Source organism: Neofelis nebulosa, chromosome 17, assembly GCF_028018385.1.
Source record: "Neofelis nebulosa isolate mNeoNeb1 chromosome 17, mNeoNeb1.pri, whole genome shotgun sequence".
NCBI classification, from domain to species: domain Eukaryota; kingdom Metazoa; phylum Chordata; class Mammalia; order Carnivora; family Felidae; genus Neofelis; species Neofelis nebulosa.
Genome location: NC_080798.1, coordinates 26,806,332 through 26,820,564, shown reverse-complemented (window position 1 = coordinate 26,820,564; position 14,233 = coordinate 26,806,332). Strand labels below are relative to the sequence as shown.

General features: G+C 34.9%; 1 protein-coding gene across 1 annotated transcript in view; it reads right to left on the bottom strand.

The window, feature by feature from the left end:
* Positions 1–14,233, bottom strand: part of LONP2 (lon peptidase 2, peroxisomal) — a 104,184-nt gene that overhangs the window by 81,547 nt on the left and 8,404 nt on the right. The window contains exons 3-6 of the mRNA XM_058706807.1: positions 11,382–11,513; positions 9,897–10,019; positions 4,555–4,718; positions 3,147–3,241 (exon numbers count right to left, since the gene is read on the bottom strand). Coding sequence (XP_058562790.1) covers positions 3,147–3,241; positions 4,555–4,718; positions 9,897–10,019; positions 11,382–11,513 — 514 coding nt within the window. The remainder of the gene's footprint in view (positions 1–3,146; positions 3,242–4,554; positions 4,719–9,896; positions 10,020–11,381; positions 11,514–14,233) is intronic.

Here is a 14,233-nt window from a genome sequence, read left to right as displayed (position 1 = left end):
AATTATTGTGTCTTTTCTATATAGGATATGTTTTTTTCTGATTATTCTTTTTAATGGCTCAGAATACATGCTTCCTATTTTGAATAATACATGTAAAATAATACTTGTAATAATACATGTAAAAAATTTAAAACTTACCTGAACATATATTTCTCTATTTACAACTGAAAGACTTAAATAGTATCTACTGGCTCTTTCTATTTATAAAGATGGGAAAATTAGGAAACTTCTTTCCTTCAAATCTTTCCTTTCTGCTTTTGAGGATTGCTACTTAGGTAAGCTTCTCTTTCAAAAATTATGAAAGACATTTTCACGGTTTTATAACCACACTCATAATAATTATTTAAATCTAATTCCATACAGAAATGGTTTAAAAGTTCAACACACGTCCTTTTATACCACAATTTATGCATCTTCAGTTCTCTGCTGGAATACTAAACAATGAAAAGTATTTTCACGTGGGGGTACATGAGTGCTATGCATCTCTAATGCTAATACACATCCAGCAGAAACTCTCTTGAGTTTCTGGCATGTGGGTGGCCTCCTTCCCTAGTTGTGAAAATAATAACAGCTTTGTCCCATTTTTATATTTTGTTTATTTCAGTAAAGGAGTCAGCACTCTTGTATTCAAATAAACATTTTGCTCCGAAACCTATACAATTATACTGTATAAGCTTGGTAAAAATTCCTGATTATTAATTAAGTTCAGTTTTTAAATAGGACAAGTGGAGAGGGGAGGAAGCTGAAAGCAACTCACTAAGCTACTAATGGCAAATAATCAAATCTGGAATTTTAATATTCAGGCCATTATACTATATCTACTATATGCACCCTGCATTTCTCCTAAGTCATTAGTTAAAATAAATCCTGAAGCATAGAAAAATGTTACTGAGAGAATACCAAAATTTCAAAATAAGGCCCCTAGGATTACCAAGTTATCTAGATGCTCTTCAGACTGTGCACTCGTCCTACTGTCAAGAAAAAATAGCAGGGTTTGAAAATTGTCACGACTGCATCAATGACAAATACCTATCAAATATATATCAACATGGAAGCTTGGCAGGTGAAACAAAACGGCAGCAGTTAAAAAACACAAAGTTGAAATGTGACTTTCTTTCCCAGGTCTAAACTAACAGGCAGCAGAGCCCTCTCCAAATCTCACAGAATAAGACCACTTCACTTAAAAAATAGGCACCGAGTGAACAGAAGCCTACCAGAAATAAAATAGACCTCCCCACAGCCCAGCTAGATCCAGACCAACAGCTGATCTCAAATTGATCATGTGGCACAAAGAGAGGCTGATTCAATGGGACCCCATGCTCTCCGGCATTCATCTCACTATGGAGTTTCCAAAAATTACAAAAAATATTTTTGAATTAAGAATTAAACCAAGAAATTCAGCTGCAGTTTAGTAAAGCACTTTCAACTAGAAGGCAATGTTGTTATGCAAATATGATATAAGAAATAAATTTACTAGTATGGTAACATAACAGCTCTATATATAGGAGCCAAAAAACTGGAAACAACCTCAATGTTCCTGACAGGTAAACGCATACACAAATTATTAATCTATGCAGCAACATGGATGAACCTCTATGCTGAAAGAATCAGAAAAAGCGAGTACATGCTATATCATTCCATGTGTGTAACAGTTTTGAAAATATGAACTGATCTATAGTGGTTGTTTGGGGATGAGGACGAAAAGGAGGGAGGGAGGGAGGAATTAGGGAAGCATGAGAAAATTTAGGAGGCGATGGGTACGTTCACTATCTTAATTACGGTGATGGTATTACAGATACATACATAGGTGAAAACTTATCAGAATGCACATATTATAGATGTACAGTTTACTGTTTATCAATTATACCACAATAAAACTGGAAAGTAAAGCAAAATTGCTTCTAAAAAATTTCTTCTATAGTTCACTAGTGCAACCTGATTTAATCTAGTGAAAATTTATAGATTCTCAGAATTTAAGAGAGAACAAATATGAATTAGCTTTTTAATTTTATAGACAAACATTCAAACAGAGAGAAAAACTTAGGAAAAAACCCAAAATCTAGAGAATGGGATAAACACAAAGTTACGGAGTATTCATGAAGGAATAATTAGCATAACCCAGAATGTAACTGCTTTCTACAACAAGAACCTAAGAACTGTAATATGATTGAAATCTACGGGTAGTCAAAATAAAAGGAAGATGATTAGGTCAATTTCATCTTAGTACCTAGCCATACACATTAAAAATGTGTTAGATGATCCTTTCCAAAAAAATGATTAAGAAAGGAACTACTTTAACCTTAACATTGTCCCGGCATAGTTAATCTAACACAAAGGTGCTTTATTCTGGGCCCTCTTTGAGGGGAAAATTTTTTTTTAAGTTATCAATACCAGAAAGTATGGTCCTCTGTAGGTTAATAAGCAAGTATTTTTTAATATTAAAAATTCAACATCCTGTAATCTGGCATGTATAGCATATCTTATGTGGGGGCACAAATGTGTGTTTTAGAGCTAACATTTAAAAAAATCTCTAGCGTCTTTTTTAAATGTAAGAATTTTACTAACTAGGATAATAAATCTTTAAATTTTCACAAGTCAATCATACAGCTACTCCTATGCCAACAGCAGTTCAGGTAATCAATCCACTGTTGAATTCAGCAGACCTTGTATGTAAATTTAACAACAGAGCATCTAAATACAGTGTATTTCTCATCCCAAGATAAAATAGCAAATACACAGGAAAGAGAACAGTTCTAACGAAGGACAGAAGGATAAAAAGAGTTTAAATTTAATAGGTTTTTATATGAGAAAAATAAGATTCCAAATGGTACAACTGTTCTAGTACGTAACTATATGTAACTATTTCTTTAGATGTAAAAGTTTATCTTCTGATTGGCTATTGGTATTGAGAAACACTTATATCACTCTTACAGAAAATCCTATTTTCTCTAAAATCAGGCAAAAGGCACTTTCATGTAGCACCTTCTTTTCCTGTTTGATCCCAAGACCTAGATGACACAAGTTCACTGCCTAAATACATCTAGAACTACAGTAACAGTAAGATAATCAATGATATTCCAATAGAATTTACATGAGCTTTCTGAATGACAATCAGACTGCAAAAGGCTGTTACTTTGTTGGCTTACCAGTTGTACTTTTGTTCCAAGGAAGTTCCACCATAAGTTCTAAATAATTTCTAGTCAGAGCATATTCTGGCATCGACTGAGGCATTTTTTTGAGTCTGTGGAGAAAGAATACATAGCAAAATGTTACACAACATAGAAGAGTTCCATAAAAAACACAAAAATCCAGCATATATATCTCCGTTTCTGGGTCAGATATATCATGAATAATTGATTTAAGAAATCTGGCAACATTAAAAAAAAAAAAACTAGTTATTTTGTTTTATGAAGTACTTATGGAACAAATTAAACAGATCCCTGCAAACTGGGGAAGTGGGGGAGGGAACACTGTATCTGATTCTATCCTGGAAATTCAACCTTATCAGTATCAGTATCTCGCAGGGGGAGTCTCAAGTCACACTTACCTGATCTACTTCTCACAGTAAGAGTTAAGTGCCTAATCATGCATAACACAATAATTATTTACTTTTTTTGGAATCAGAGATAAAATTATCTTGTAAAAACAAGCTAACATCAGATATTTAACTAAAAATACAACTTCCATAATATATGCAGTATTTAACAAAGTATTTTGCCCACAAAAGATGTTCCTCATTTATTAACCAATGCCAGTGAATATAAAATATCCTTCAACTACAACTAATCTCCTTATCTGTGAACCCAGAGTCCAATCTTTTGTTACTGAGCATTCAATTAGGTTCATTATAATTCACTAATAAAAGAAAATGCAACACAATTATGTTTCAAGTACATAAGGAAAAAGTTGGTTTTCTATTTACCCCTGAGATTATTCATGTACCCTATACTGTCATCAAGGTTTCTGTGTACTTTCTTATGCAAAGAGAAACTGACAGTCCCTGCCCTCTAGGGTTTACAATCTTCTTTCTAAAGAAGAAAAAAGTGACATGTGAAGAGCACAGTGCCAACTGAACATTGTGTCTGAACAAAGCACAGCCCATATTAAGACAATGAAAAAGCAGTTAACAATAGTGATCATATTGACAGCATATGAGGTGGAAGCGATGTACCACTTAACACTCAGCCACTGAGAAAAAGATGAGGGAAGTTGATGTTAATTCACGAGTATTAAGAATCCTTTAAAAACAGTTTCCAGTTGAGGAATGAAGAGGGATAACCTGAAGATTCTACAGATCACAGCTCTAATCTGACAATTTGGAAAACCATGAAAGATAAGAATTGACAAAGGAAAGATAAAATGAGTGGTGGTTTATGACTATACTAAATATAAGAAAAGGAGAAAGATGAAAGAATATAAAACAAATAACTCAGCTTTCAGTTTGTGATCCAAAGAAGCAGTTTCAAGTTTCCATGACCAATAATTTTTAATATTTATTAATAAGCAAAATGAAAGTGCCAATGAATGAATAGCTTCTTTTTAGCTTCAATTTACCTTTTAATCTCTTTGACACAGACTTTGTGGGCCTGCTCTGGCATACTGGATGTTCGTATTTTTTTCTCTAGCATGACAATGTCATCATGATCTTCATCCTCATCCTCATCTTCTAAGGCACCTGGGATGTGTGTAATCCTTCTAATAGGACGTATTGCTATAACCTAAAGTAGAAAGTAGAAGAGTAAAACTGTGTGTTAAAATAAATTGGAAACGAGGTACCTAGTTACACACAAGATTATAACTGGTGCCGAATAACATTTTTATGGTTAGGGTCTACATCTTTAGGAACTAAGTTCAGAATGATAACTAAGAGACACAAGCACATATGGAAGCAGCAGACTTTAAAAAGTGGATCAACATAAAATGGACATGATTCTTTAGTATATGCTTATATTACAATATAAGAAAAAATTCAAGAGCTGGCTACTAGAAATAATGAAAACATCTAGGAATTATTTTTCTTTGAGCTACTATTATAGCCACTACTTTCTTGATTATATTACTACTTACCAATCAGCAACAGAATAAATTCCATTTTTCCTCCTAGATTACAAAATTTCTTTCTAACATCTTTAATGTTTCCACCATTGGCTCTGTTCTCTTTGTCTCCAATACACAGAAAAGTCTTCCTCCTTTCAAATACTTTATCTTACCTATATCCCTTTCAGTTAACTACACACTATTTACATCCCTTCTTGCGAAGTTCTGCTTTTCCAACAAGTGGCTTTGACCACTACTTCCCCATCCACATGAATTACTTCCATAATCTCTATTTTGCTCTTTGGCCTTTATCTCCACTATGTTGAGAAATTGTGCTTTGAAATCCAACAACCATCTTCTGTGCCAAGTCAAATGGTTTTATTTTGTGTTCTCTTTCTCCATGATCTATATCATATTTTAAAACTTCTAAAATGCTCTTTTGAAATTCTCAACTCAATAATATCATGAATAAACACCAGCCATCACTGGAGCAAAATGATACACTGGTATTTAATTTAAAAGCCTGGGAATTTATTTTTTAAACTATTACTTAATACATTCAAATATAAAACATTAAAAACACAAATAAAAATACAACTTTATAAAAACAAAAATATTAAATATATACTTTTAGCCTACATAATAGACAAAATATTTTTTAATGAAATTTTAAATAAAAATAAAAAAAATTTTAAATGAGAGTTTTAAAAAGCACATTAATTTTTTCATCATTGAAACAAAAGTACTTTTTTGTGCAGTTTTTTTCCCAGCTACAAGAAAGTGCCTTTCAACTCTTAAGGGAATAGGCAGAGAAAGTTTTAGGCTTAACTCCAAATATCACCCTCTGATTCCTACATTTTCAAGTAACTGTCACCTGTGTGATCATTTTCTGCAGCAATTCTGAACACTTCTCTCCTTAAGCAACGGTAACACTTAATTGATAAGAAGCTGCAGTTCTCTGTGTCTGCCAAGACAGAGTGTGCACTGGTTTGTCTTTCTACACAAAATGGATAACTAAATTAATGATCTGATCTCAAACCAGAAATAATTCACATTTCTGCTTTTTGTTTTAAACGGCATTATGCCATTATGTCCTGAAACACAAACACCAGACAGGCTACTCCTGTTTCTGTCATCGTTCTCCTCCAGCCTATTTTCTGCTCCTTTCCTTAGTCCCATTGGTGAGGAATCCTTCTTTCTCAATAATGTATTCTTTCTGATGAAGGAACACTTCTGCGCTGATGACCATCAAATCTAACATTATTCTCAACCTTTCACTTACTTTCCAACAGCCTTCAGAGAACTATCATTTCCACTCTTGTCCACATCAAATATATTTTCTTGATCTTAACTCTGCCCACACATAACAAAAGTAAAACTGATAGCTCAAGGTAGACTTCAGACAGACCTCATATAAATGTAATGTATTATAATGAATGTATCACAAATCAATGGAGAAGTGAAGAATTATTTATAATACTGTTGAGTTAAAAATCAGTAAAAGGTAAACTAAAAGTGGGTATTTGTCAAATCACTGGAGGATAGAGGACTCTAAGCTTAGAAGACAGAAAAAGACTTACATAGTTGGACTAAATGAAAACAAAAATTTTTATAAGTTAAAAGCAAAAAAGTCAGCTAAATTATGGTAAAACATAGTGATACAGTCCTCCTAGGAAACAATTTTGTAGTATTCTTTATACTATTTTTTTTAAGTTATAGATCATTTCAGTGGATGCAGAAAAGGCATTTGTCAAAGTACAACATCCACTAGTGATAAAATCTTTTAACAAAGTAGGTCTGGAGTGAACATACCTCAACATAATTAAGTCCATACATGAAAAACCAATAGCTAGTATCATCCTCAATGGGGAAAAACTGAGAGCTCTTCCTCTACAGTCAGGAACAAGACAGGGATGTCCACTCTCACCACTTTTATTCAATATAGTACTGGAAGCCCTAGCCACAGCAATCAGACAACAAAAAGAAATAAAAGGAATCTAAATTGGCAAGGAGGAAGTAAAACTTGCACTATCTGCAGATGACATGATATTATACATAGAAAAACTGAAAGACTCTACCAAAAAGCCACTAGAACCATGAATGAATTTGGTGAAGTCATAGGATACAAAATCAATGTACAGAAACCTGCTGCATTTCTATACACCAAAAATAAAGCAGCAGAAAGAGAAATTAAGGAATTAATTCCATTTACAATTGTACCAAAAACCGTAAGACACCTAGAAATAGACCTAACCAAAAAGGTAAAAAGACCTATACTCTGAAAACTATAAAACACTGATGAAAGAAATTGAAGATGACACAAAGAAATGTAAAGACATTCCATTCTCATGGACTGGAAGAACAAATATTGCTAAAATGTCTATACCACCTAAAGCAACCTACACATTTAACACAATCCCTATCAAAATACCAACAGCATATTTTCACATAGCTAGAACAATTTTAAATTTGTATGGAACCACAAAAGACTCTAAGTAGCCAGAGCAATCTTGAAAAAGAAAAGTGAAGCTGGAGGCATCACAATTCCAGACTTCAAGTTATATTACAAAGCAGTAGTAATCAAAACACTATGGTACTGGAACAAAAACAGACACATAGATCAATAGAACAGAACAGAAAACCAGACATGAACCCACAACCATATGGTCATTAATCTTCAAAAAAGCAGAAAAAGCTATATAATAGAAAAAAAACACAGTCTCTTCAAAAAATGGTACTGAGAAAACTGGACAGCAACATATGAAAGAATGAAACTGGATCACTTTCTTATACCATATATAAAAATTAATTAAAAATGGATTAAAGAGCTAAATGTGAACCCTGAAATCATAAAAATCAGCAGTAACTTCTTTGACATCTGCTGTAGCAACTTCTTTCTAGATATGTTTCCTGAGTCAAGAGAAACAAAAGCAAAAATAAACTACTAGGACTACGTCAAAATAAAAATCTGCACAGTGAAAGAAACAATCAACAAAACTAAAAGGCAATCTATGGAATGGGAGAAGGTATTTGCAAATGACATATCTGATAAAGGGTTATTATCCAGGGGCATCTAGGTGGCTCAGTTGGTTAAGTGTCCAACTTAAGCTCAGGTCATAACCTCACAGCTCGTGAGTTCAAGCCCTGCATCAGGCTCTGTTGACAGCTCAGAGCCTGAAGCTTGCTTTGGATTCTGTGACTCCTCTCTCTGCCCATCCCCTGCTCACTCTCTCTCTCTCCCTCTCTTGAAAATAAATAAACATTAAAAAAAATAGTAATAAAAAATAAATAAATAAAAAGGGTTATTATCCAAAATAACTTATAAAACCCCCAAAACAAATGATCCACTTAAAACATGGGCAGAAACATGAATAGACATTTCTACAAACACATACAGATGGTCAACAGACACATGGAAAGATGCTCAACATCACTGATCAACAGGTAAACGCAAGTCAAAACTATATGAGAGTGCAATGAAGGTGATGGCCGGTGCTGCTCCCTGGCTGAGGTAGGATCCCGAGGACTCTCCAGTCCACTGAGGGCATACCACCAGCCCATCTCGCCTGCCGCACCAGGGAGGTGAAGTGTGAGAACACAAAAAAACAAAATCAAAAACAAGAAACCTCTAATGAGATAACACCCTACACCTATCAGAATAGCTAAAATCAAAAACTCAAAAAACAACAAGCCATTGGTGAGAATGTGGAGAGAAAGGAACCCTCAGGCACTGTTGGTGGGAATGCAAACTGGTGCAGTGCAGCCACTGTGGAAACAGTATGGAGGTACTGCAAAAAGTTAAACATAGAACTACCCTGAGATCCAGCAACTATATTACTAGGCATCTACCCAAAGAATACAAAAATACTAACTCAAAGGGCTAATTCAAAGGGATACATGCACCCTGATGTTTAAAGCATCACTATTTAAAATAGCCAAATTATGGAAGCAGCCCAAGTATCCATCCACAAATGAATGGATCAAGAATTTGTGTATGCATACACATATATACATAGGCATATACATGTATACACATATATATGTATACACACACATGCACGCACACACAATGGAGTATTACTCAGCCATAACAAAGAATGAAATCTTGCCATTGGCAATGACATGGATGGACCTAGGGAGTACAACGCTTAGTGAAATACACCAGTCATAGAAAGACAAATACCATATGATTTCACTCATATGTGGACTTTAAGAAACAAACAAAGGGAGGGGAAAAAAGAGAGAGAGGCAAACCAAGAAACAGACTCTGAAATGATGGTTAAAAGGGGGAGGTGGTGGGAGGGATGAGGGAAATAGGTGATGGGGATTAAGGAGGGCACTTGTTGTGACGAGCCCCAGGGGACTGTATGGGAGTGGCGGCGAATCACTGTATTGTACACCTGAAGCTACCATTACACTGTACATTAACTAACTGGAGTTAAAACAAAAACTTAAAAAAAAAAAAAAAGAAATGTAAGATGTACAACTCCCCCCTCCAATTATTTTCAAAGACACTCATCAGTTATTTAGCTTTTAAAATATAGAAAACATTGGAAACAACACACAATGTTTGGCAAAGAGAAATGGCTTAGTAAAGTATACCTTTCAATGATTACCCAAATTTACCAAGAACAAAAAATGAGAAAATATGTTAAAAACAAAATCCAGACATGGAAGAGGACTAGAAACACACACCAAATTCAAAATGCTATCCGTAACTTGGATGCTAAGAAACAATGAAATTTTTTCTTTGTTCCTTTCTTTATTCCATTTTTTTTTTTTTTACTTCAAAAAAACTGAATCTCACATCACATAAAAACAACCGGAAACACAAAGAAACAATTAAAGGACATATTTACCCTCTTATCATCATCTTGCTTGTGTTTTCTGGTTTTCTGAAGCAATTTCAGGCCTTCAATTTGTCTGACAAGCAGCGGTATGGTCATCTTGAACCGCTCCTCTAGACTCACAGCATCTAAAATCTAAGGGGACATGAGTCGATTAGCAGAATCTCTCAGAAACACAAGCTCCCAAAACAAGGCAGTCAGAGTCATGACTTAAATTATTAAGTAAGAAAGACAAATATCAATACTCACAGCTAAGTTAGGGCCAACACACCAAGATTAATTCTATTAAATCACTAGAATCCTAAAAAAAAAAGGAATCTTGACTTTTCATTTAAAAATGAGGCCATGTGTATTGTTCCAACAGCAAGGACACACATTTTTTTTTTTAAGTTTATTCATTTGTTTTGAGGTGGGGAGGGGCAAAAAGGGAGAGAGAGAATCCCAAGCAGACTCCGCACTATCAGCACAGAGTTTGATGTGTGGCTCAAACTCACAAACTTTAAGATCATGACCTGAGCTGAAATCAAGATTCAGACACTTAACCAACTAAGGCACCGGGCACCCCAAAACACACATTTAATGTGAACTCTTTCTGGCATTATTCTCTTAAAACCCAGATAGTTGTCTACATATTAGGTTTAAACAGATTCTAGGTTGAAAATATTAAATTTTTACATTCATGAAAGAACACGAGTACTCTTAATCAACCTCTGCTAACGCTCTGAGTAACTAACACTCTCCATTCCCCCAAACATCCTTGCTGATGTCCACAGCCAGCTTACTCTCTGGTACCCCAGCACTCTTCTGCTCCTGTCAGTTGAACTGAATTTTTGTGTTTAGAGTAGGTATGTATACACTTTTCTTTGTTTGGTGCACTCACTATTATAATCTGCTAGATTTGCTATATAACTGTTAAGACATAAATGCATAAATTGATAAAATAAAGGACGTTTCAATAAAACTAACTTAAATGTTCTAGGAAGATTCAATGAAACAGACTGCTTAAAAATACTATAAAAGTAAGTATGCAAGAAAACTTACAATTTTGGGGGAAAATGCAGAATCTAGTGAGTGCAGAATGAGTGTCTTTACAACTTATTTCACTCTAAAGAAATAGAAACTGAAAATCATAGATACTGCATCACAGGGATGCTTTGTGTAAGAAACATCATGAAGAATTCTAATAAAGCAGGCAATTCACAAAGAAAAGGTCACAGCTCCACATGTTTAAAAACAGACAAAATATATATTCACCATTTTTAAAAATTATTCTTCACTTTAACTTCTTCCATAAATTAACAAACTACTAGTACTGACAATGTGAATAAAAGACTTGCTTGAGTATATAAAAATATAAAGCAATCAGTAAAAGTAAATTTTAGGATAAGAACATTTCAACTACTGTGAATCTCCAGTATCTCTTACTGAAGGTCAAATTTTATTGTCTTGAATAAAAAGGGACAAAACAACTTAGTATTAAAGAAGGGAATACTGTACCTGGAGCTTCTCTTTGTTGCTTGTTCGAATAATTGAGGTCAGAATGTCTGGTAATGCTTCCCTTGGAAGACTATCTAAAAGGCGTCTCAATTTAGCAACTGCAGGGACAGACATATCCAACATTTCCACCAACTACAAGGAAAAAGAAGTCTTTTTAATGAAATTTGGTATTATTTGTGAATTTAAAATGTCAAGTTGCTATATAGGTTTAATGTTCAGGCCTCAGAGTCTTTGTTTTTGAAAGATCACTGATTACTAGAAATCTAGGCATTTTACTGGCCTCAGAGGAAAAGAGAGAAGTACATTCAAAATATCAATCAGAACTGAAAAGCAAAACTGGCCCTCAAATGTGTATAATACAAATGTTTAAAAGGTTTTGCAAATTTGTGATTTTATTTTTTATTTTGAAAAAAATAAAAATCTACAGAAAATTTACAATAGTACAATAAACTATCCTTTTTCTCTCTAAGCGTATGCACACACACACACATTTTTGCTGAACATTTTATTTATTTGTTTTAAACATTTATTTGTCTTTTTTTTTTTTTAATTTTTTTTTTTTCCAACGTTTTTTATTTATTTTTGGGACAGAGAGAGACAGAGCATGAACGGGGGAGGGGCAGAGAGAGAGGGAGACACAGAATCGGAAACAGGCTCCAGGCTCTGAGCCATCGGCCCAGAACCTGATGCGGGGCTCGAACTCACGGACCGCGAGATCATGACCTGGCTGAAGTCGGACGCTTAACCGACTGCGCCACCCAGGCGCCCCATATTTATTTGTCTTTGAGAGGGTATGTATGCACAAGCAAAGGAGGGATAGAGAGAGAGACACAGAATCCGAAACAGGTTCCAGGTTCTGAGCTGTCAGCACAGAGCCCAGCTTGAACTGAGATCATGACCTGAGCCGAAGCCAGACATCCAACCAATTGAGCCACACAGGCGCTCCACTGAACATTTTAAAGTAAGTGGCAGACATCATGACCCTTGTTCTTAAGAACAAGGGCATTCTCTTACATAATCACAGTGTAATTATCAAATTCCGGAAATTTAACATAGCTGATGCTATTATGCTAACCAGCTGAAATACTGTTTTTTAGTAGAACACTTGGATTAAGTAGAATCTGAGCACTGACTGTGAATGGTTTTTATAAAAACAACTTCCAGAGTATATCCTTGAAAGAAATCATTAGGTTACTGACAAAAATTCCACTTTTCTTCTGGGTACGTGGCAGGACTACTCTTTCTCACCTCCTCTGAATACAAATGAGGCTATGAGTCTTGCCTTGATCCATGAAATGGGGGGGGAGGGGGGGGGAGGGAGTGACAGCTCCTTCTGGGCAGAAGCATTTAAAACCATTGAGAGATCTGCCACATTTCCTTTTCCAGCCTCAGCATGTTTTGAGATGAATGTCTACCCCTCTTGAGTCCCTCAGTGACTCTAACAGGTAGATCACCACATGCTCTAGTTTTAGGCATAAAGCATGAGTGAGAAATATACCTTTGTAATATTGTATGCTGAGATTTTCGAGTACTTTATGCAGCAAAACTTAGCCCACAGTGGCTAATTCACAGATGGCATGCCAAATCCTCATTTAGTAATAACTCTGGTAAGATTTCTTAGGCCAGTAGAATCAAATCTTTCTAAAGGCACCGTAATTTAAGAACCTGCCTAGAATCAAGGGAATGAAAGCACAGTTATGATGAAGTTATCCAGGTGGGAGAAGTAGATAATAAAATTTAAAGACCCTTTTTCCTAAGAATTCATCTTAAGAAAATAAAAGTTAAAACTTATTTTGCAAGCACTTACTGAGCACAAACTACTTGTTAGACACAATGTACTGCTCAGTATGGGATGGCTACAGCAGGGATGAATTCGAGTTTGGTAGGGGAAACAGACCTAGAAGATAAATTTCAATACAATGTGATAAGCATCATATAAAGGACTGTGGAAGCACAGGCAAAGGAACACTAAGAGCCCACAGGAGTTGGGAAAGCATAAAATCTGAAAATTCAGAAAAGGAAGAGCACTCCCAGCAGAGAGAACAGAAGGGACATGAAACAACAAACTGTGAAGCTCTCTGATGAACAGTGTGACTAGAAGATGGTTAAAATGGGATTAAATAGAATTAGGAAGACCTTTAATGTTATCCTAAGAAATTTAAACTTTATCCCATACTCATTAAAGTCTTTTTTTTTCAGGGGAAAGGTAGGTCCAGAACTTCGTAGAACTGATGGGTCAGAGAAAAAAAAAAAACCAGAAGGAGACTGGTCAGGAAGTTATTGAAGAAGTCTACCAAGGACGGCTATAAAAGGAAATGTAGGAGATGAAAGAAAAGTATTAATTGGAAGCAACCTCAATGTCTAAAAAGAGGAAGGATAAAATTATGATACCTTAACTCAATGAAATTTATAAACATACTTAATATGAAAATTAGACATGGACAGGAAAACACAACATGACTTAATTTGGACTGAGATCAGAAGACAAGCCAAAAATTAAACTAGATGCAGGATAGCAGTAAAATTATGATGTTTCTCTCTAAAAATTCCTTTAATGTCATTATAAATCTTTTCCTGTCTAAATTTTTTCTGTTGATTCAAAGTGAGGAGAAGTAAAAAGCAAAATACAATCTCTATGAAGCTGTGTCTAACAGAAGAATGAAGACTCAGGGAGTATAACCCAGAAAAAAAAAAAAATTGTTTCTCCCTCTACCTCCTTCCTTTTTTTTCATTATCAGGTTAGTTAACATTCAGTATAGTCTTTCAGGAATAGAACCCAGTGACTCATCTCTTATATAAGACACCCAGTGCTCATCCCAAAAAGTGCCCTCCTTAATGCCCATCACCCATTT